Consider the following 22285-nt stretch of genomic DNA (forward strand, 5'->3'; position numbering starts at 1 on the left):
AACTAAATGTATTATCTCCAAATTTGCAGACGATACAAAGTTGGGTGGGAGGGTGAGCTGTAAAGAGAAGGCAGAAATGCTTCAGTGTGATTAGTCATGATGTGGAAATGCCGGCATTGGACTGGGGTAAACACTGTTAGGAGTCTAACAACACCAGATTAAAATCCAACAGGTTTATTTGGTAGCAAACACCACTAGCTTTTGGGGTGTGATTAGGGCAGTGTTTACGGGTGTTTCTCTTGAGGCTGTGTATTGCTAAACTTACGCTAAAAATAGAAACTCATGAAACTCAGTGTACTGATTCTAAGACGTGGCTTTATTAACCAAATGATATAAAGAAGCCCAGCACTCCAGGTAGAGAATGCACGCAGCGCAATATCACTCTGAAATACAATGCCTCCCTGAGGGCAATTATACATTTTCAAAATCATATTTTCCACCTTTCCGGTGGGCATAATCCAATAAACATTAATACAAATCAGTCAATAATCATCCTGCCATTAACTCCAGCCAATAACAATTTACATCCTGATCTCAGGGGATCGTATTTGTCCTTAAGTCCCATTGTTCCCTCCCTCGGTTGCCCAGCAACACAGGATGTTGGACAATGAAATGGAAGAATGATTCCAACAGACTCAAAGCCACGTGACACTTGTCCGACCCTGAGAAAATCCTTATGTCTGCCTTGTACCTGTGTTATCAGTTTTGAGCTGGACTGTTCTATTCATCAAACTGGCATTGGTAGCCATTTTGTTCCCGACAACTGCTGATAAAGCGACCACATTCAGTAGACCCATTGTCCTATGGAATGCAGGCTCTGTCTACTGCCTCCTGCTGTATCTTGCTGTTGGCTGAAGTTTTACAAAATGTATTCTAAAAGCAAACTGCATCCATTTTATAAATTCAAAATACATGTTTTAAATGAAAAATACTATTATTCACTTAGAGCTGTCTTTTATAGCGACAGCTTCTTGTCAGCGCTCTCTATAGTCTAAGATCATTGACTCTTAAGTCAGTATTGTGTTAGTGTTCTTAAACCCATGATTATGTGTTTCTATTAGCCTAATTTAGCCCCCCTACATCAGACAGGCTGAGTGTGTGGGCATATGCATGGCAGGTGCAGTTTAATGTGGATAAATGTGAGGCTCTCCACTTTGGTAGCAATACTAGGAGGACAGATTATTAAAGTAAAGTTTATTTATTAGTCACAAGTAGGCTTACATTAACACTGCAATGAAGTTACCGTGAAAATCCCCTGGTCGCCACACTCCGGCACCTGTTTGGGTACACTGAGGGAGAATTTAGCATGGCCAATGCACCTAACCAGCACATCCTTGGACTGTGGGAGGAAACCAGAACACCTGGAGAAACCCGCACAGACACGGGGAGAACGTGCAAACTCCACATAGACAGTGACCCAAGCCGGGGATTACCCTCAGTGCTTCTTCCAAGTGGTGTTCAACGTGGAAGAGTTCTGATGGATTAGCTGAACAAGGGGGCGGGGTATAGGTACTAATCACCAGGAGGTTTCTCTGTCCAGTGGAGAACTCCACCATTATTTCACTAATAGTCATTTTGCACGGGCAAGAATGGACACAAAGGTTCAGAAACTCTTTTCTTTATTAATATTTTCCAAAGGGCTGAAGCCTCTCAAGAAGCCCAGAGTCGCTTCCCATTCCTGTTCAGTGGAGCTGGGTTTTGATGGTATAAGTAGCAGATAGTGACAGAGGGGCAATGCCAGGAAGTTATTGTGGACATGTTGAGTATCCAAGGTCAGAGCGTTCAGCAGGTAGGGTCTGAACGTTAAAGATCCAATGAGTGTGATCACACTGGCGTGATTATAAGCTGATGTGTTTCACATCTGGACATAAGCGATGTGTACCTGGCGAGTTGCATTTCACTCGGAATTTCGTGGTTAGTTTGCCCACCTTGCTTCGGGCAGCACTTGCGGTCATCAGCGCCAAGCTTCGCAGGCAGCACCACATCACTTTTAGGGGGGCTCACGGACAGGTCACCACTTCCCAGACCCACCAGAAGGATGGGATGGGTTTTCAATGGCTGCAGAGCTAGGGCTTGCTTGGCGAAAGGGGAGAAGTGGCCTCTGGTGAGGGAAGAGGTTGCAGGGCTGGGGCAGTACTGGGGAGAGGGGTATCCCAGGGTGCGTGTGCGCATGTGGGGGGGGGGGGACATGTCGATCCGTAAGGGGTGGGACACGGACCATGCAAACGTTCGTTGACTTCAGGTGGGATTTTCCGACATTGGGGCGAGCGTGGCTGGAAAATCCCACCCAGTTTCCTGTGGCTGTGAGATTAATGAGACAGGAAAGGGATGGTAGGGCGCGAAAAGCTGCCATTGCGGTGGCGGCTAAATCAACTTCCACCCCCCACCCCACAATATCCCAGTCCGTGCTGTCTTCTTCCCAATGTAGTATTGAGTGAAGAGGTGGGTAGGAAGCTACAGTCAGACAGGAAAGCTGCTATAAACTAGACTCACACAGCATCAAACACACAGCTCATGATGCAATTCTATTTATTATTGATTCACAAACTAAGTACAGTCACACAGGCAGTGACTGTGTCTACAAACAAATCAAGAGACTGAATCCACTCCTGGACAGGATCATGGAAAATAACTGAAGTCGCATTGCATTTTGTAGGAGCAAATGAAGGGCAGTCTTCTTTTGCAAGGCGCATCGTTCCAAGAATTCCGTCTTTCTGGAGGAAGAAGGAAAGATTGAATTGAGTGAAGTGAGCAGGTTATTGTTCGAATTAGTTCATTCTTTCTGTTTTGAGAGCGTCAATGACCTGTTAATTTCTCTTAATCCATGAGTAACTTTGTAAATGAGCTGCGATATTTCCTGTTGTGATCCCGTTTGCAGTCAGTGTGAGAGTCACTGAAATCTGAAAACCTGACGATATTCAGGGGGGGTTTGGGCACTTCCTGAGTGAAGATGCTGAGTTTACTCTGGGTGAGATTCTCCCGTGTGGGTGGACAGCAAGGCCTCACCATCAGGGTTAAACAGTCTCCTTCCCCATTGCACAGACTTCACACAACTGGAACATTCCCAATTAGAATCCAGCTTTCGAATATCTCTCTGGATTATTACATTGGCCGCGATTCTCAGATGCCAGAAACCCCACCACCACTGCCACTGAGAACGGAGAATTTGGCACTCAGCCAAAACTCTATTCACTGCAGTGGGGCCGGAGAATCCCAGCCGTGGGGCCGGAGAATCCCAGCCGTGGGCGAGGTCGGAACATCTTTAATCTGGGAACCGAATCCTGTCGAAGGGGGGAGGGGTATTTGGTGCATTAGTAAAGTGAGGGCTGGATACAGGAAGCTTGAATAGTTTTCCTTGGAATGTTATGTAAGCAAAGGGTAGAATTTTCCCACCCAACAAGGTGGTGGGCGAGGGTGGGAGGAATGGCGGGGGAGCAAAAGATCAGTTTCCCAATGTCATGAGATGAGATCGGGAACTCCTCTCCCGATGTTAATGGTGGGTTCAGTCTCCCACTGAAGTTTGATAGGAACCCATTTTACATCTCATGCTCATTAAAATAACAACAGGCCGGAATCGTGCCCCCGTCAAATCTTCCACCGCACGAGTGTGAACTTACACTGTTCTGTAGGGTGACTGAACATTCGCGGCGTGCACACAGCGGGGGGACAATTTAAAAGCATTTCTCTGGATTGGAAACTGGCTGCACCACTGGAGTGGGTACAGGGCGCACAAAATCACAAAGTTGGGGGGTGCTGCATGTTGGGTCCAGAGGAAATGAACAAGGAGGTTCTGGAGAACAAGGGTTGGGGTGGCCAACGGGTGATGGGGTTAGGGTTGGGCTGATGGGGGAGGGGGGTGAAAGTTGAGGGAATGTGGTGGGAGTGAACAAAGAACAAAGAACAATACAGCACAGGAACAGGCCCTTCGGCCCTCCAAGCCCGCGCCGCTCCCCGGTCCAGGATTGAATCCTGAATCCAGGATCCCCGCCCATTTTTCCAGCCTATCTACATACCAATATCCTATCCACCGAGCTGTCCCTCACAGCTATGATGCTTTGTTCATTACAACCTATTAACTCACCCCCACCCCCCCATTCCAGACCATGTGATCTCCAGGGAGAGGTGAAAACCCAGAGTGAAAACCCCAGGGCCAATATGGGGAAAAGAAATCTGGGAAATTCCTCTCCGACCCCCTGAGGCGATCGAAACGAGTCCAGGAGATCACAATGGCCCCGATCGGAAAATGCTTCCCAACCCTAGTCATTTCCACTTCCACGAACACCATATGAATTCCCTGCCCCCGAGACAGGTTCCCAACTATCCGCAGTCTCGCTCTGTACTGGCACCAGCAAGATGATCATAGAATGAAGCCTTGAAACTAGAAACTAGAAACAAATGAAGGGGGAGGGTGAGCCGATTTTTTTTATTCATTTGTGGGACAGGCCAGCATTTATTGCCCAGCCCGAGCTGCCCTTGCACTGAGTGGCTTTCTGCTGATGTGAGCTGGGGCCAGAGTGGTTCAGAGCGAGGGGCAATCATGTGAACACTGGGATCCTGGGGTGAGAATGGAGGGTGCTGGTGATCGGAGAGGATAGTGGTTGTGGGATGGGGGACGTGCAATGCGGTCGGGTCAGTGTCCGGATATGGTTTTCATCCAACAGGTCATTGAGGGCAACAAGGATGACACCGATTATGGGTGTGGGGAGAATCAGGGTGGGCATAGGAATGGTGACTGGGGTGGGCTCAGCAGAAAGGGGAAGCATGTCAAAATTAACCATGATAAGGTCAGGGTGATGGGGGGAGGCTCAAGGTGTTTCATTGGACAGTACTTTCCAAACCCATGACCACTACTATCTAAATGGATAATGGCAGCAAACACATGGGAACACCAGCTCCTGGAAGTTCCCCTCCAAGCTACTAACCATCCTGATCGGGAATTTTATCACCATTCCTTCCTTGTCACTGGGTCAAAATACTGGAACTCCCTTCCCAACAGCAGCTCACCACCACCTTCTCACAGGCTACTAGAGATGGGCAACAAATGCTGGCCCAGTCAGCGATATCCACATCCCATGAATGAATAGGCTGAATTGGACAAATCAGATACCAAGAAGCTGCTGAAATTTCAATCTGATTGGTTGAAGCCACAATAAGATTGGCAGTGATCAGCTGGGATAGCCTCCAGCGGCTGTCCCTGGGGAACAAGATATCCTGTATTTCTTGAGCTTCCTTCAGGTGATGTATTGCTGAAGTGGGGAGCCATGGTTTGCTGCCTTCTCCTGCTCATCCTTCCCTTCTTCCTGTTGTGAGGAGCTGTTCAACTGCCTTTTCAATATGGCACACATACATGATGGTGGGACACCTGACATCCTACCCGCCCCCTCCAGGAGCCTCAATACTGAACTCGCACATGCTTCATTAATGAGGCAGGAGTTGCACGATTGTGTGTAAACATCTGCCCCACTCCACAGCAGGAATTAATCATCACATCAAGGGTTTCATTTTAAAATGTGTCTCTATTGTACTTTGAGAGTTTGAAACACGAAAAGGGGGTGGCATGGTGGCACAGAGATTAGCACTGGTACCTCACAGCGCCAGGGACCCGGGTTCGATTCCCGGCTTGGGGCACTGTCTGTGTGGAGTCTGCACATTCTCCTCGTGTCTGCGTGGGTTTCCTCCGGGTGCTCCGCTTTCCTCCCACAGTCTGAAAGACGTGCTGGTTAGGTGCATTGACCCGGACAGGTGCCAGAGTGTGGCGACTAGGGGAATTTCACAGTAACTTCATTGCAGTGTTAATGTAAGCCTTACTTGTGACTAATAAATAAACTTAACTTTAAAGGAGTTTGGCGAAAGAATGAACTGTTGCTTAGCAACCAGGACTATCTTAAGGGAAAAAAATCGTGAGTCAAAATTTGTCAGCGTGTCAGGTTTGGTCTGAAAACTGGTGTGTATCTCTCTGCCGAGTTTTCCCTCCAGATTTCCTGGCACGCAGTGCGCAGAGAGTCTGGGGCTGTGGTTTAAATTGATGACAGGAAGGCTATGGCAGCTGAGAATCTAGAAACTATTATCACGAAAGAGGTAGTGTTGGGCAAGTTAATGGGGCTAAAGGTAGACAAGTCTCCTGGTCCTGATGGAATGCATCCCAGGGTACTAAAAGAGATGGCGGGAGAAATAGCAAATGCACTAGTGGTAATTTACCAAAATTCGCTGGGGTGGTTCCCACAGATTGGAAAACAGAAAATCTGACGCCACTGTTTAAAAAAGGAGGTAGACAAAACTATAGACAAAAACTATAGGCCGGTTAGCTTAACTTCTGTAGTAGGGAAAATGCTTGAATCTATCATCAAGGAAGAAATAGCGAGACATCTGGATATAAATTGTCCCATTGGTAAGACGCAGCATGGGTTCATGAAGGGCAGGTCATGTTTGACTAATTTGGTGGAATTCTTTGAGAACATTACATGTGCAGTGGACAATAGGGAACCTGTGGATGTGGTGTATCTGGATTTCCAGAAGACATTTGACAAGGTGCCGCACCAAAGGCTGCTGCATAAGATAAAGGTGCACAGTGTTACGGGTAACGTATTAGGATGGATAGAGGATTGGTTAACTAACCGAAAGCAAAGAGTGGGGGTAAATGGATGTTTTTCTGGTTGGCGATCAGTGACTAGTGATGTGCCTCAGGGATCAGTGTTGGGACCGCAATTGTTTACGATTTACATCGATGATTTGGAGTTGGGGACCAAGTATAGTGTGTCAAAATTCGCAGATGACACTAAGATGGGTGGCAGAGCAAAGTTTGCAGAGGACGCTGAAAGTCTGCAAAGGGATATACTTAATCTAAGTGAGTGGGCGAGGGACTGGCAGATGGAGTACAATGTTGGTAAATGTGAGATCATCCATTTTGGCAGGAATTTCAATGTGTTGGTTTGCAGGTGCAGTAGGTAATTAAGAAGGCAAATGGAATTTTGTCCTTCATTGCTAGAGGGATGGAGTTTAAAAACAGCGAGGTTATGTTGCAGCTGTATAAGGTGCTGGTGAGGCCACACCTGGAGTACTGTGTACAGTTTTGATCTCCTTACTTGAGAAAGGATCTACTGGCACTGGAGGGGGTGCAGAAGAGATTTATTATGTTGATTCCGGAGTTGAGACGGTTGGCTTATGAAGAGAGACTGAGTAGACTGGGGCTATACTCATTGGAATTCAAAAGAATGAGGGGAGATCTTATAGAAACATATAAGATTATGAAGGGAATAGATAAGATAGAAGCAGGAAAGTTGTTTCCACTGGCGGGTGAAACTAGAACTAGGGGGCATAGCCTCAAAATAACGGGAAGCAGATTTAGGAGTGAGTTGAGGAGGAACTTCTTCACACAAAGGGTTGTGAATCTGTGGAATTCCCTGCCCAGTGAAGCAGTTGAGGCTACCTCATTGAATGTTTTTAAGGCAAGGATAGATACATTTTTGAACAATAAAGGAATTAAGGGTTATGGTGAACGGGCGGGTAAGTGGAGCTGAGTCCACAAAAAGATCAGCCATGATCTTATTGAATGGCGGAGCAAGCTCGAGGGGCCAGATGGCCTACTCCTGCTCCTAGTTCTTATGTTCTTATGTTTATGCTGTCACTGGCATGGAGGGGCCTGATAGAGATAGCAAGGCTGGGTCCACAGAGATTTGGGCTTCATAATTACAGGATGCCCTGATCAGTGCTGAAAATAAACCCCCACCAACCCGCTCATGAAGACGGAAGACCCTCCCACAAGCATTGGGGTGACCCTTCTCCCACCACACAAGCTTTCATGGCACACCAACAACCGCCCCCCCCCCCCCCCCCCACACCCCCCACCTCTCCCCCACTGGCATCGGGTCATTCCCACCCCGCCAAAGGTATCGTGGCACTTACGACGTGCAAGCTTTCCCCCACCCCTCCAGGTATCAGGCACATCCCACCCCCCCCACCCACCACACATAAGGAGAATCGCCCAATGGGACTTAAGGATCAACAAGGTCATCTTTGTGCAGATCCACAAGAGATGGGTGAGATCCTAAATGAACATTTCTCATCAGTAATTACTGTTGAGAAAGGCATGGATGTTAGGGAACTTGGGGAAATAAATAGTGATGTCTTGAGGAGTGTACATATTACAGAGAAGGAGGTGCTGGAAGACTTAAAGCGCATCAAGATAGGTAAATCCCCGGGACTTGATGAAGTGCATCCCAGGACGTTGTGGGATGCTAGGGAGGAAATTGCAGGTAACCTAGCAGAGATATTTGAATCATCGACAGCCATAGGTGAGGTGCCTGAAGATTGGAGAGTGGCAGATTTTGTGCCTTTGTTGAAAAAGGGCTGCAGGGAAAAGCTTGGGAACTACAGGCCGGTGAGCCTCACATCTATAGTGGGCAAGTTGTTAGAAGATATTCTGAGAGACAGGATCTACAGGCATTGAGAGAGGCAAGGACTGATTAGGGACAGTGAGTGGCTTTGTGAGTGGAAAATCATGCCTCACAAATTTGATTGAGTTTTTTGAAGGGGTAACCAAGAAGGTAGATAAGGGCAGTGTAGTTGATGTTGTCTACATGGACTTTAGAAAGGCCTTTGACAAGGTACCACATGGTAGGTTGTTGCATAAGATTAAATCTCACAAGATCCAGGGTGAGGTAGCCAAATGGATACAAAATTGGCTTGATGACAGAAGACAGAGGGTGGTTGTAGAGGGTTGTTTTTCAAACTGGAAGCTTGTGACCAGCGGTGCACCTCAGGGATCGTTGTTGGGTCCACTGTTATTTATCATTTATATTAATGATGTGGATGAGAATTTAGGAGGCATCGTTAGTAAGTTTGCAGATGACACCAAGATTGGTGGCATACTGGACAGTGAAGAAGATTATTTGGATTGCAATGGGATCTTGATCAATTGGCCAGTGGGCTGACGAATGGCAGATGGAGTTCAATTTAGATAAATGCAAGGTGATGCATTTTGGTAGATTGAACCAGGACAGGACTTACTCAGTTAAGTAGGGCGTTGGGAAGAGTTATAAAACAAAGAGATCTAGGGGTACATGTTCATAGCTCCTTGAAAGTGGAGTCACAGTGGACAGAGTGGTGAAGAAGGCATTTGGCATGCTTGGTTTCATTGGTCAGAACATTGAATACAGGAGTTGGGACATCTTGTCGAAGTTGTACATTGATAAGGCCACGCTTGGAATACTGTGTACAGTTCTGGTCACCCTATTATAGAAAGGATATTATTAAACTAGAAAGAATGCAGAAAGGATTTACTAAGATGTTACCGGGACTTGATGGATTGAGTTATAAGGAGAGGCTGGATAGACTGGGACTTTCTGTCGAAGGTTGAGGGGTGATCTTATAGAGGTCCATAAAATAATGAGGGGCACAGATCAGCTAGATAGTCAATATCTTTTCCCAATGGTAGGGGAGTCTAAAACTAGAGGGCATAGGTTTAAGGTGAGAGGGGAGAGATACAAAAGGGTCCAGAGGGGCAATTTTTTCACACAGAGGGTGGTGAGTGTCTGGAGCGAGCTGCCAGAGGTAGTAGTAGAGGCGGGTACAATTTTGTCTTTTAAAAAACGTTTAGACAGTTACATGGGTACGATGGGTATAGAGGGATTTGGTCCAAATGCGGGCAATTGGGACGAGCTTCGCGGTTTTAAAAAAAAGGGCGGCATGGACAAGTTGGACCGAAGGGCCTGTTTCCATGCTGTATGAATCTATGGGCCTGATTTTACCAAAAATCGCGGTAAAGCAGGTGGGGGGGGGGGGGGGGGGGGGGGGCGGAGGGGGGCAGGACCCAGATACAGTTTGAGAACGATATTCTGTTACACCAGTAGTAAAAAGTGATTTTAAAAAGTCCCCCTCCCCAAATGCTGCACATTTATACATAGTAGCATAAGTTTCAGAGTCCAACATTTTATACTTTTATACTTATACAAGGCAACAGGTAATGATGTAACAATATGTTCCATACAGCAGACACTTGCATTGAGACCACTACTTCCTGTATGACCAGCAGCAGCTGTGAATAATCATAGAAACCCTACAGTGCAGAAGGAGGCCATTCGGCCCATCGAGTCTGCACCGACCACAATCCCACCCCACATATTTACCCGCTAATCCCTCTAACCTACGCATCCCAGGACTCTAAGGGGCAATTTTTAACCTGGCCAATCAACCTAACCCGCACATCTTTGGACTGTGCGAGGAAACCGGAGCAACCGGAGGAAACCCACGCAGACATGAGGAGAATGTGCAAACTCCACACAGACAGTGCCCGAGACGGGAATCGGACCCGGGACCCTGGAGCTGTGAAGCAGCAGTGCTAACCACTGTGCTACCGTGCCTGAATGGGACCTTCAAAGAATATCAGTTCCACCAATTGGTCTCATTGAAGGAGCTTACCTGTGGAGACCCAACAAGTAGTTTTGACTATTGTCTGTTCCTCTTTGCTTCCTTTACTATGCAATTGTAAAATAATGAAGTATAAAATGTTGGACTCTGAAACTTATGCTACTATGTATAAATGTGCAGCATTTGGGGAGGAGGACTTTTTAAAATCACTTTTTACTCCTGGTGTAACAGAATATCATTTTCAAACTGTATCTGCATTTTACAATGTTTTAAAGAAAATGCTACTCTCTGTAATGCCACCCTCTTGGAAAACAAGCCTTACAGGTGTGTCTGAATGCTGGCTATGTGCCTAAGAAAGTTGTTTATTTTAAAGTTCAGCGGGGAACCCCCACCAGGGGATGATCGGTCACACCCCCCCCCCCCCCCCATCAGAGGATGACCTGGGTCCCCCTCCCCCCTTCCCCGACGATGACGGTCAGAGCCGCTCTCTCTGCTGTTTTGTATTTCGCGCCCGGGCGCGCTGCTTCGGATTTCTCCGATCGGTCCACCAGCACTAAGCCCCGCCGACAGCGCGGATCAGGCCGGAGCCGGCAAAACGCGTATGGGCGCGCTGGAAAGAGGATTCTGGGCGCGGATCCGTATTACTCCCAGATCCCGGCCTTAGGCTCCAAATGGTAAAATAGGGCCCTATGACTCTCCAACTGACCTGCTCCTGTCACTGCCATGGTGACACTGCCATGGTGACACTGCCATGGTGACACTGCCAGGGTGACACTGCCATGGTGACACTGCCATGGTGACACTGCCATGGTGACACTGCCATGGTGACACTGCCAGGGTGACACTGCCATGGTGACACTGCCATGGTGACACTGCCAGGGTGACACTGCCAGGGTGACACTGCCATGGTGACACTGCCATGGTGACACTGCCAGGGTGACACTGCCAGGGTGACACTGCCATGGTGACACTGCCATGGTGACACTGCCAGGGTGACACTGCCATGGTGACACTGCCATGGTGACACTGCCAGGGTGACACTGCCAGGGTGACACTGCCATGGTGACACTGCCAGGGTGACACTGCCAGGGTGACACTGCCATGGTGACACTGCCATGGTGACACTGCCAGGGTGACACTGCCAGGGTGACACTGCCAGGGTGACACTGCCATGGTGACACTGCCATGGTGACACTGCCAGGGTGACACTGCCATGGTGACACTGCCAGGGTGACACTGCCATGGTGACACTGCCATGGTGACACTGCCAGGGTGACACTGCCAGGGTGACACTGCCAGGGTGACACTGCCATGGTGACACTGCCATGGTGACACTGCCATGGTGACACTGCCATGGTGACACTGCCATGGTGACACTGCCAGGGTGACACTGCCAGGGTGACACTGCCAGGCAGGCATGTCATTCACCATCCGGAGGCTATACCTACACGTTAGCTTGGTCATCACGATTGGTTTTCAGTTTTGAAAACACTGCAGAATCCGCAGAGATGGACAATTGAGCAGCAGGAGAAACTTTAGTGTTACTCCCAGTGAAAGCTCCTTTATCTACAACACGTGACCCATGTACTTTCCCCCAGTAAACAGTTTGACCTGGAAGGTGACTGCCAGAGGGGCAGGAAGTAAAGCTCTGTCAATGTCTAAAACTCAACAACATGGACCCATCCATTGATCTATTTGTCTGGAATTATTTTCCCATAAGATACTATCACACTTAGCAACGGCAACTTACTATGCACAATATGCACACAATCCTCTCTTCTGAACTGATTATTGGGTTCATGCGGAAACCAGTATGTAAAATCTGTTGGAGTTCCATCAGTCCAAAGGAAAGTCCCCTCCTGTGGAATTTTAAAATATCATATCATTTTGAAATGTATAATTTGTTTACCAAATAAAATGTATAATTTGTTTATCAAATAAAGATGTGATGCAACAATTTAAAAAATAATACCTTAAAAAAGTCATGTAAACCAATCCAAGCCCTGAAACGATGTCTCTTGACTTTGATCATCAGTCGTGTAATTAATGCATTCTGTAGCATCCCGTGAATGGAGGCAAGATGGCCGCCTTGAGCCAGTCTTTGACAATGCAGCTTTAAATAAAAAACAACAGGCAATTTGTTGCTTGTTACCTTTTTATATCGAACACATTGTGTTACTCCAATATGTTTAATGTTGAAACATTGTTGTTTTGCAGAATGTGAACAATACAACCTCCTGCTGTATGTCCCTGAGCTGATTCTAAACATGATGTGGAGATGCCGTCATTGGACTGGGGTAAACACAGTAAGAAGTCTCACAACACCAGGTTAAAGTCCAACAGGTTTATTTGGTAGCACAAGCCACTAGCTTTCGGAGCGCTGCTCCTTCGTCAGGTAAGTGGGAGTTCTGTTCACAAACGGGCCATATAAAGACACAAACTCAATTTACAGAATAATGGTTGGAATGCGAGTCTTTACAGGTAATCAAGTCTTAAAGGTACAGACAATGTGAGTGGAGAGGGGGTTAAGCACAGGTTAAAGAGATGTGTATTGTCTCCAGACAGGACAGTTAGTGAGATTTTGCAAGTCCAGGCAAGCTGTGGGGGTTACAGATAGTGTGACATGAACCCAAGATCCCGGTGGAGGCCGTCCTCATGTGTGCGGAACTTGGCTATCAGTCTCTGCTCAGCGACTCTGCGCTGTCGTATGTCATGAAGGCCACCTTGGAGAACGCTTACCCAAAGATCAGAGGCTGAATGCCCGTGATTTGGCCCATAGTGATAGCCTGACATGGCATCCATTGCACCACACGGTCGTGCCCCCAACTCTCACCCAAACATGAGCCCAGGCGCCCATATGCAGTCAGAGGACAAGTCGGAATTAGACTTGTGAAGCAACAGGGCTGCATCACAGCGTGCCGCATAGCAAGTCGTCATCACCCTCCTGCCTGGACCAGTAACTCACTAACATGGCTGACTGAGGCCTCTCACCCTGCTGTGATGTCAATGTAACCTATGGCGGAGGATGTGGTCAAGAGGTGGGGAGTGTGAGGGGTTGTTGAAGGCTCCAAAGGGGATGAGTGTGGGTCAGAGCTGTGGAACACCATGCCCCCTAATCTGAGAACCATGTGGCAATGAGGGCCTCCCTCGCGGCTCTGCCCTGCAGAACCCTTGCTGCCGCCTGTACTCCATCCCCCGGCTCCTCCTTGGCCTGTTCCTCCTCCTCCTCAATACACATCTTTTTAGCCTGTCTTGATGCTCTCTCCACTCACATTGTTTCGTTTCTTAAAGGCTTGATTAGTTGTAAGTATTCGCATTCCAACCATTATTCATGTAAATTGAGTCTGTGTCTTTATAAGCTCTGTTTGTGAACAGAATTCCCACTCACCTGAAGAAGGGGCTTAGAGCTCCGAAAGCTTGTGTGGCTTTTGCTACCAAATAAACCTGTTGGACTTTAACCTGGTGTTGTTAAACTTCTTACTGGAGGACCCCACCAGAGTGGTCCAGGCAGCAGGACTGCTTCTTCAATAGCCCGATGCACCGCTCGACGACAGCGTGGGTGTTATTGTAATGAGTCTCTGTCTCCGTCTGGGGCACTGGCATCATTAGCCATGCCTGCAATCGGTAGCCCTTGTCCCTCCACCAGCCATCCTGGCAGAATGGGCTGGTCCTCAAAGAGCCCGGGGATGTCAGAACTGCGTACGATGTAGCTATCGTGCACGCTTGCTGGGTGGCGTGCACACACCTGCATGATATTAAACAGTGTCACACATAATCTGAACGTACAGGGAGTGGAACCCCTTCCTGATAACAAAGTGCACTCCCTGACCATACGGAGACCACACGGCAATGTGCGTTCCATCAATAGCCCCCTGCAGGTGAGACATCCCGGTGATGGCGGCAAAACCTGCAGCCAGGGCTTCCTGGTAAGAGAGAGAGAGACTGACAGACATTCACCATCCTGGGCCCCTCACTCCCTTCCAGCAGCCTGTGTCCCCATGAGTCTGAACGCTGGCAACCCGACACCAACCCCAGTGCCATGGACCACCTCAATGGGCTACTGACCGCTGCCACTTCATTGCCATGGGGGCCCGCGGGGGGGCGGGGGGTGCATACGGATGGGTGTCTGTGAGGGGCTCCCCATTGGGAACTCCTGCAGCATAAATATGACTGCACCCACCTGCATCTCTGGCGCAGTGGCTTCCAAGAATGGCTAGCAGTTCAGATGGATGGTGGCGAAGCATCCTTGTGACTATCATGGGATGCGTTCCCATCTCAGGGCAGCCCTGCAGAGTCCATGCAGTGTAAGGAGCTGAGTTAACCCCTGCCAAGCTCCCTTGATTGGAGCAGCAGCTGCTGCTTGTTACTGTTAATGGGGCCAGGGATGGAATGGCAGTGGTCAGCCACACAGCCTGTCCAGCAGACAGATGGCAGGGTGACCAGAGCTGCATCAGTGGGGTTGGGAATTGACCTCATAAGCAATCCCTCAGGGGGTTGCTCAGCAGCCAGAAGGGGCTGTACGCAGCTCAAGCCCCAAGCCAGTGCAAGGCCCCAACCCGAGGGCCTCTATACTGGCATGAGCCCCCCAAGTCCTCCCCCGCCCCCCCCCGCCCCCCCCACCCCACCACCAAAGCAGCAGCCATGACCCACCCTTCATCTTGGAGGCTGGTGCTCAGTGCTACTCACCTCCTTACCCCCCCTCACTACTGCTATGCCTGAACCACACTCATGACAGTGAGTTGGGAGATTTAGGGGGGAGGGGGGAAACGATAGCGTGCCGACCTAATGATATTGAAATCCTTTCAAATTCATGCTAATCGGCTTCACTCCCATTTTGGGCACAAAGTGGTTCTCGCCATGAAACAGGGGCTGAGAAGATACCAAACCGTTTGGCACGGGCACGAATCTGATTTATAGTGTCGCACGCAATCTTCCCAGCTCGCCTCGTTGATCAACAGGCAGGATGAGGTGGGAAGATTGCTTCCTTAGGTATCCAAGCACAGAAATCATTAAAAGGCCATGGACAGGTACAAACAATTAAATAGATTAAAGAGCAGCTTCACCAGAATAATTCTGGTGCTAAAAGGGTTAAATAATAAATTGCACAGACTGGGCTTGTGTTCCCTGAGAATAGAAGATTAACGGGTGAATGAATTAAGATAATTAAAAGAGCTGATGAGGTAAATGGAGAAACTATTACCTCATTACCTCAAAATTAGTATTCTGCCTTTAAAGGTGATGTCAGGAAGCGTTCCTCACACAAAGCGCAGCGGAAAACTGGGACTCACTCTCCCAGTAACCTCCAGGGTCAATGGAAAATTACACAAGTGTATTAAAGGTTATGAAACCAAGGTGGGTAGATGGAGTTAAGAAAAAAATCAGGCATGGCCTATTTGAATGATGAAACAGGTTTGAGAGGATGAATTATTATTATTTATTAATGTCAAAAGTAGGCTTACATTAACACTGCAATGAAGTTACTGTGAAAATGCCGTAGTCGCCACACTCAGGCACCTGTTTGGGTACACTGAGGGAGAATTTAGCATAGCCAATGCACCTAACCTGCACATCTTTTGGACTGTGGGAGGAAACTAGAGCACCCGGAGGAAACCCACACAGACATGGGAGAACTTGCAGACTCCACACAGACAGTGAGCCATTCTTCGAACCTGGATCCGTGGCGCTGTGAAGCAGCAGTGCTGACCACTGTGTCACCGTGCCACCTTCTCATTTTCCTATGTTCCATACATCATCCCTGATGATGTTGAGCAACATAAATCATGAAGCAGCAATGTCTTGATAATAAAATGTACATCTTTATTTTCAAATCCCTCCATGGCCTCACCCTGACCCTGGAATCTCCTCCAGCCTTACAATCTGACAGCATCCCTACCCTCTCCTAATCCTGGCCACTTGCACAATCCTGATGTTTAATTGCTCCACCATTGGCAGCCAGCTCTTCAGCTGCCTTGGCCACAACCTCTGCAATTCCCTCTCTAAACCTCCCTGACCCTCTATTCTGCTGTTCTTTCAAATTACAATTTTGAACGAGCTATTGGTCAGTGGTAATGGTGTAACTGGGTGGAAAGTGTACAAATGCAAACTCCACTGATCTGTATCTGAATTTTAAATCAAGACCCTCCGGCCAGTGGGTAAATGGAGGCAGGTTTTGGGGATGTGGGTGTGGAGCTGAATATTACATTGGGCTGGATTTGGACGTCAAACAGTGACTGATGTGAGCCGTCCCCTCACACCCAGACCACCTGTTTATTCAATGTAAAATGGATCAATTCCAGCTCCAAGTCTTCAAATTCCATTTCCACTGATTGATATTCTGAAATTTGTTCATTATTTTGTGAAAATGAGGAATGTGGATGTTAATTTTTCCTTTATCTAGAGGAGAACATTTTCCCCATTATAAAATCTGATATGGGAGGAGGGCCTGGGTGGGATTGTGGTCGGTGCAGACTCGATGGGCCGAATGGCCTCTTTCTGTACTGTAGGGTTTCTATGATTTCTATGGTTCTATGATCAGGATCAGGGAGCTGTGCTGATTTGATTTTCTTCTAATGCAGAGACACTCAGCCCAGTTATAACACTCTCACCACTGTCCATGTGTGAACCTGTGAGCTTCATTGTCTGTACTGTTCAACGTCACAGCTCATTACCCTCAGTGTTTAATGGAGAATCCAAGGTAGATCATATTACCCAGCTGATAGAACACACTGAGTCAATCAGAACTGTCCACATACAAACAAGAAGATTGTTTCTTTCTGTGTTTGGTCATATTTAGAAACATTGAGGGACAAATATTTGAATAACTCACACAGATTCCAGGGACTTACCTCAGCGTCTATCCAATTCTTTCGATAAAAGACAAATCTGTAGCAATACCCAAAGTAATACACGCCACCAAAACAGATGTCCTTCACTGGGAGACGACGTTCCTCAAGATCCTGATACGACTTTGTCTGATTTCCCAATGTACTCTCCAGAGGGGGATCAGCTGCAGATTAAAACAAGTTGTTATAATCACAATATTCACTGTTCATTTCTCATTCATGGGGCTGGACTTTTCACCTTTCTGCATTAACCCTCTACTCACGCACCATGTTTACATCAGAATATAGAGAAGTTACAGAACAGAAAGATGTTGTTTGCTCCAGTTAGTCAGCGCTTGTGTTTCTCTCCCTCAGGAATCTCCTCCCACTCTGTTTACTTCCTCTAAGAAAGGCTTGTCCAAGATCCAGCCCGAGTCCAGATGCAGCTCGTGAGTCATTTTCATCTGGCCTGCCACATCATTCCAGTGTAGGCAACCATGAAATAATTTTAAATCGCGCTGAAAGCATGCACAGCCAAGCCCAGGCTGGTTTCTCCGTGCATTAGACTCCTGACAGGACCAGCAACACGGCAACAGTTGAATCATAGAATCCCTACAGTGAGAAGGAGTCCATTCAGCCCATTGAGTCTGCACCAACTCTCTGACAGAGCGTCTTACCCACCCACCCCCTTGCCCCATCCCCGTAACCCCATGTATTTACCCTGCAATCCCCCTAACCTACACATCTTTGGACACTAAGGGGCAATTTAGCATGGCCAATCCACCTAACCTGCACATTTTTGGACTTTGGGGGGAAACTGGAGCACTCGGAGAAGCCCACGCAGACACAGGAGAATGTGCAAACTCCTCACAGACAGTCACCCAAGGCTGGAATAGAATCTGGATCTCTGGAGCTGTGAGGCAGCAGTGTTGACCACTGTGCCACCCTAGTTGCAAGGTGAGCTTTTAATATCTCAGATTCTTGCTGGGGAATGCAAATTGGACAGATAAGTTCAATTGGGAGCAGGTGTATTGAAACTGTGGGGCTGGGGGGACCAGAGCAGGTGGTACATGGGGAGGACTGGAGTGAGCGGATGACAAGAGCGAGTGAGCAGGTGTGGGACAGGAGGACAGAATGGGGGGTGGGGAGGGGGGTCGACCTTGGTTTCGGGCCTGGACATAGCCCCATTGAAGTCTTGGGCAAAATTGTGGCGAGCCCAGGGAGGGAAAAGTCGCAGAGGGCCCAGGAGTGGAGACTGTGCCATGGTGTGTGGGGTGAGTGAGAGTGAGAAACTGAGTGTGTGTGAGACTGAGTCAGTGTGTGGGGGGGAGCGGGGGTGGGGTGAGTGCAAGAGACTGTATGTATGGGTTGAGTGAGTGTGAGAGGCTGTGTGAATGTGTGGGGTTGAGTGCGAGTCTGCCATATGCCCAGTCTCGGGTTTCTCATTCCATCTCACCACCAAGTACCACACAGACACACGGCTCCTTAAGTGAGAAAAATATGCAGATATGCCCACCCTCCCTGAGTGGAAATGTTGAACAAGCTTCTTAAACAAGCTTCTTAAACAAGGTTCCACACATGGGAGACTTGTAAAGAAAGCAAATGCACATGGGATACAAGATAATTTGATAAGGTAGATTCAAAATAAGCTCAGTTGTAGGAGACAGTGGATGATGACAGAAGGCTGCTTTAGTGACTGGAAGCCGGTGACAGTGGCGTACCACAGGGATCTGTGCTGGGCCCCCTATTATTTGTCATTTATATAAACGACATAGATGACTATGCGGGGGGTAGGATTAGCAAGTTTGCAGATGACACAAACATTAGCCGGGTGGTTAACAATGAGTGCCTTGGGCTACAGGAAGATATAGACAGAATGGTCAAATGGGCAGCTAAGTGGTCTGAGCATTCAGAGGTTGCTGTGGCAGGGTTGTGTGGTGTCGTGGTCACTGTTCTCCTGAAGGCTGGGTAGTTTGCTGCGGACAATGGTCTGTTTGAGGTTGTGCGGTTGTTTGAAGGCAAGAAGTGGGGGTGTGGGGATGGCCTTGGTGAGATGTTCGTGTTCCGCTCCGGGGAAGTACTGGACGACGAAGGGTACTCTGTCCACCGTATCCCGTGTTTGTCTTCTGAGGAGGTCGGTGCGGTTTTCGCTGTGGCGCGTCGGAACTGTCGATCGATGAGTCGAGCGCCATATCCTGTTCTTATGAGGGCATCTTTCAGCGTCTGGAGGTGTCTGTTGCGGTCCTCCTCATCCGAGCAGATCCTGTGTATACGGAGGGCTTGTCCGTAGGGGATGGCTTCTTTAACGTGTTTAGGGTGGAAGCTGGAGAAGTGGAGCATCGTGAGGTTATCCATGGGCTTGCGGTACAGTGAGATGCTGAGGTGACCGTCTTTGATGGAGATGCGTGTTATCAATCAAGGCATAGATTACAAAAGTAGGGAAGTCATGATGGAATTGTTTAGAGCTTTGGTGAGGCTACAACTGCATGGTGTGCAGTTCTGGTTGCCACATTATAGGAAGGATGTGATTACACTGGGGGGGGATGCAGAGGAGATTCAGCAGGATGTTGCCTGGAATGGAATGCTTAAGTTGGTTGTTTCCATTGGAGCGAAGAGGACTGAGAGGTGACCTGATCGAGGTGTACAAGATTATGACAGGCATGGGCAGGGAGCAACTGTTCCCCTTAGTTGAAGGGTCGATCACAAGGAGACACAAGTTCAAGGTGAGGGGCAGGAGGTTTTGGAAAGATGTGAGGAAAAGCTTTTTTACCCAGAGGGTCATGGTGACTGGCTGGAATGTGCTGCCTGAGAGGGTGGTAGAAGCGGGTTTTCTCAAATCCTTTAAAAAGTACCTGGATGTGAATTTGGCACATCATAACATTCAAGGCTATGGGCCAAGTGCTGGTAAATGGGATTCAGTAGGTAGGTTAGGTGTTTCTCACATGCTGATTCAGACTTGATGGGCCGAAGAGCCTCTTCTGCACTGTGTGATTCTGTGAAACGTACCATCACATCAATTCATTCCCATTGTCCCCACATGCTTATCTGGTTTCCCCTCATGTGAATCAATGCTATCTGCCCCAACCCTGCCATCTAGTGGCAAATTTCACATTCTCACATTTCTCCTGAACTCTAGTTATTTTTGAAACACTCCCACGAGTGCTTTGTTCGATAAGGTAACTGTGATCTAGAGAAAGCCATGTGGATAATCCCCCTCCTCCCTTCTGTTGGAGAGTCTCAAATTCACATTTTATCTCAATGACTCTGAGCTGCTGTATAATAGGCAAGATGCTTTTCCTACAGGTGTAGTCATCCAGGACTACACCTGTAGTCCGATTGCCCCCCAAATTCCCATGTTCTATTATCCAGATATACCTCCTGTGCTGCCAATTTAAATCTTTTTATTTTGTTCGCGGTCATTGATTTCTACAGCTGATAGAATCAGTTTACCTGCCACCTCACTGCTGAAGAACGCAGCCAACAGCAAAATGCCAATCAGCTTCATGTCTGTAGTGAAGATCCTTTCCTCAAACCTGAAATACAAAAAGTTTCAACATTAACATCAAGATTTCCAACTAAAGGTGAGAATTTCTCAGTCCCATTCCTACCTCTCACTTTCCCAGTTGTCTGATGTGATGAGATTTCAGATGTGGCTGCAAATATATAGACAGACTGAATGTCAGTGGTGCCATTGAAATCAAATCCAATTGGCTGGACCATTAATGATGTCAAAATGATGGCAATTAATGGCCGAGAGCCAACAGGATGAGCTGGAAGATATTCAAATATTTGCTGTGCCACACCTGAGATTGTGTAATGTGGCGCTGTAACTACTCAGTGAGAAATGGACACTGCACTCACTCTTCCTAACACCATTAGTCAGACTGTAGATGAACAGATCTAAGAAATTAAGATTTATGAATATTCTCGAGCAGCGCAGTGGGCTGAGAGACATCAGTGGAGGCCTTTTTGCACCTTCCTGCTGGGCATCATGGCCTCCGTGTGTCTCCCAGACAATGATTTCCAGTATAACCGGCTCCGTGCCGGAATTCAGCGCAGAGTTGATTACAAAATGAAAATCGGGATTTCCATTTCATTAGCAGGCCCGGGACTGAAGTCTCCGGGCCCACTAGCATCGCTCCCCACCCCCGGCTGGGTTTAACCCTGTTCCCCACGAACGGGGAACAGGTGGCCGACCCCACTAGAGGGAACGGAGACCATTTTGACCCTCCAGGAGGTCAGGGGCAAGACGGGTGCCCCCTGGGCAGTGCCAGCCTGGCACTGTCAAGGGGCAAACTGGCAATGCCCAAGGGGCACTTTGGCACTGCCCACTGGGCATTGGGCAATGCTAAGGGGGTGGAACCAGAGGGGCGATTGGTGGGGGGACCCACTGCCACTCTACAATTCAGATGACTTGGTGGGGGGGGGGGTGGGGGGGGGGGGGGGAAGAGGTGATCGGGGGCTGGCCATCCGGTGCGGTGGGGGTTTTGGGGCTGCTGGGGGGATCAGGTATGTTGGAGGGTGTTGGGACTGTTGGGGGTGATTGGGAGATCAGGACTGCATGGGAGGAATGGGAGATCAGAGTTGGCTGGATTGGAAGGGCGGGGGGTGGGGGGGTGGGGGGCGTTGGGGGTGTCGGGGAGATTGGGACTGGCCAATTCGGGGTTTGGGGAGATTGGGGCTCGCCGGCAGGCAGGGGACTTAGGGGCTGGCCTGGGAAGGTCTGGGAGGCCAGCGATGGGGGGGCGTGGGGTTGGCCAGTGATCGGGCTGGCCAGCGAGCTGTAGGCCAGCAATGTGAGGCCACTGCGCATGCGCCGATCTGTCAGCGTGGAGATCGGCGCATCCACAGTGTCCTGCTCAACGATATGATGCTGGTCACTCCTAGACCTGGAGAAAGACAATAGTGCTGCAGTATCTATCATTGGGGAGCAAATCTTTTGGAAACTCCGATGGGCATCTTGCCTGTGAGACACCCAAAGCTAGATTGGCCACATACACGGGGGAGCCTTTACGTATTATTGGAACCACTGTAATCGCAGTTATGGATGGGCAACAGACAGTCTGACTCATCCCAATAGTGGTGCAAGGAGCAGGGCC

General features: G+C 48.5%; 1 protein-coding gene across 3 annotated transcripts; it reads right to left on the bottom strand.

Moving 5' to 3' along the window:
- Positions 1-297: 297 nt before the first annotated feature.
- LOC144507580 (C-type lectin mannose-binding isoform-like) lies at positions 298-20848 on the bottom strand. Of its 3 annotated transcripts, none has more exons than XM_078234733.1 (6): positions 20795-20848; positions 20637-20719; positions 17211-17371; positions 12338-12478; positions 12116-12224; positions 298-2714 (listed from the first exon to the last, which is right to left on the bottom strand). In XM_078234733.1, exons 2-6 carry the CDS (start codon positions 20689-20691, stop codon positions 2620-2622), a joined length of 561 nt encoding a protein of 186 aa, XP_078090859.1. In that variant the 5' UTR covers positions 20692-20719; positions 20795-20848; the 3' UTR covers positions 298-2619. The 3 variants fall into 3 exon arrangements, with proteins under 3 accessions (XP_078090859.1, XP_078090858.1, XP_078090860.1); XM_078234732.1 differs by having other exon boundaries at positions 1666-2710; XM_078234734.1 differs by having other exon boundaries at positions 1666-2710; positions 12112-12224.
- Positions 20849-22285: the final 1437 nt, after the last annotated feature.

This window comes from Mustelus asterias, chromosome 19, assembly GCF_964213995.1.
Source record: "Mustelus asterias chromosome 19, sMusAst1.hap1.1, whole genome shotgun sequence".
Classification (NCBI taxonomy): Eukaryota; Metazoa; Chordata; class Chondrichthyes; order Carcharhiniformes; family Triakidae; genus Mustelus; species Mustelus asterias.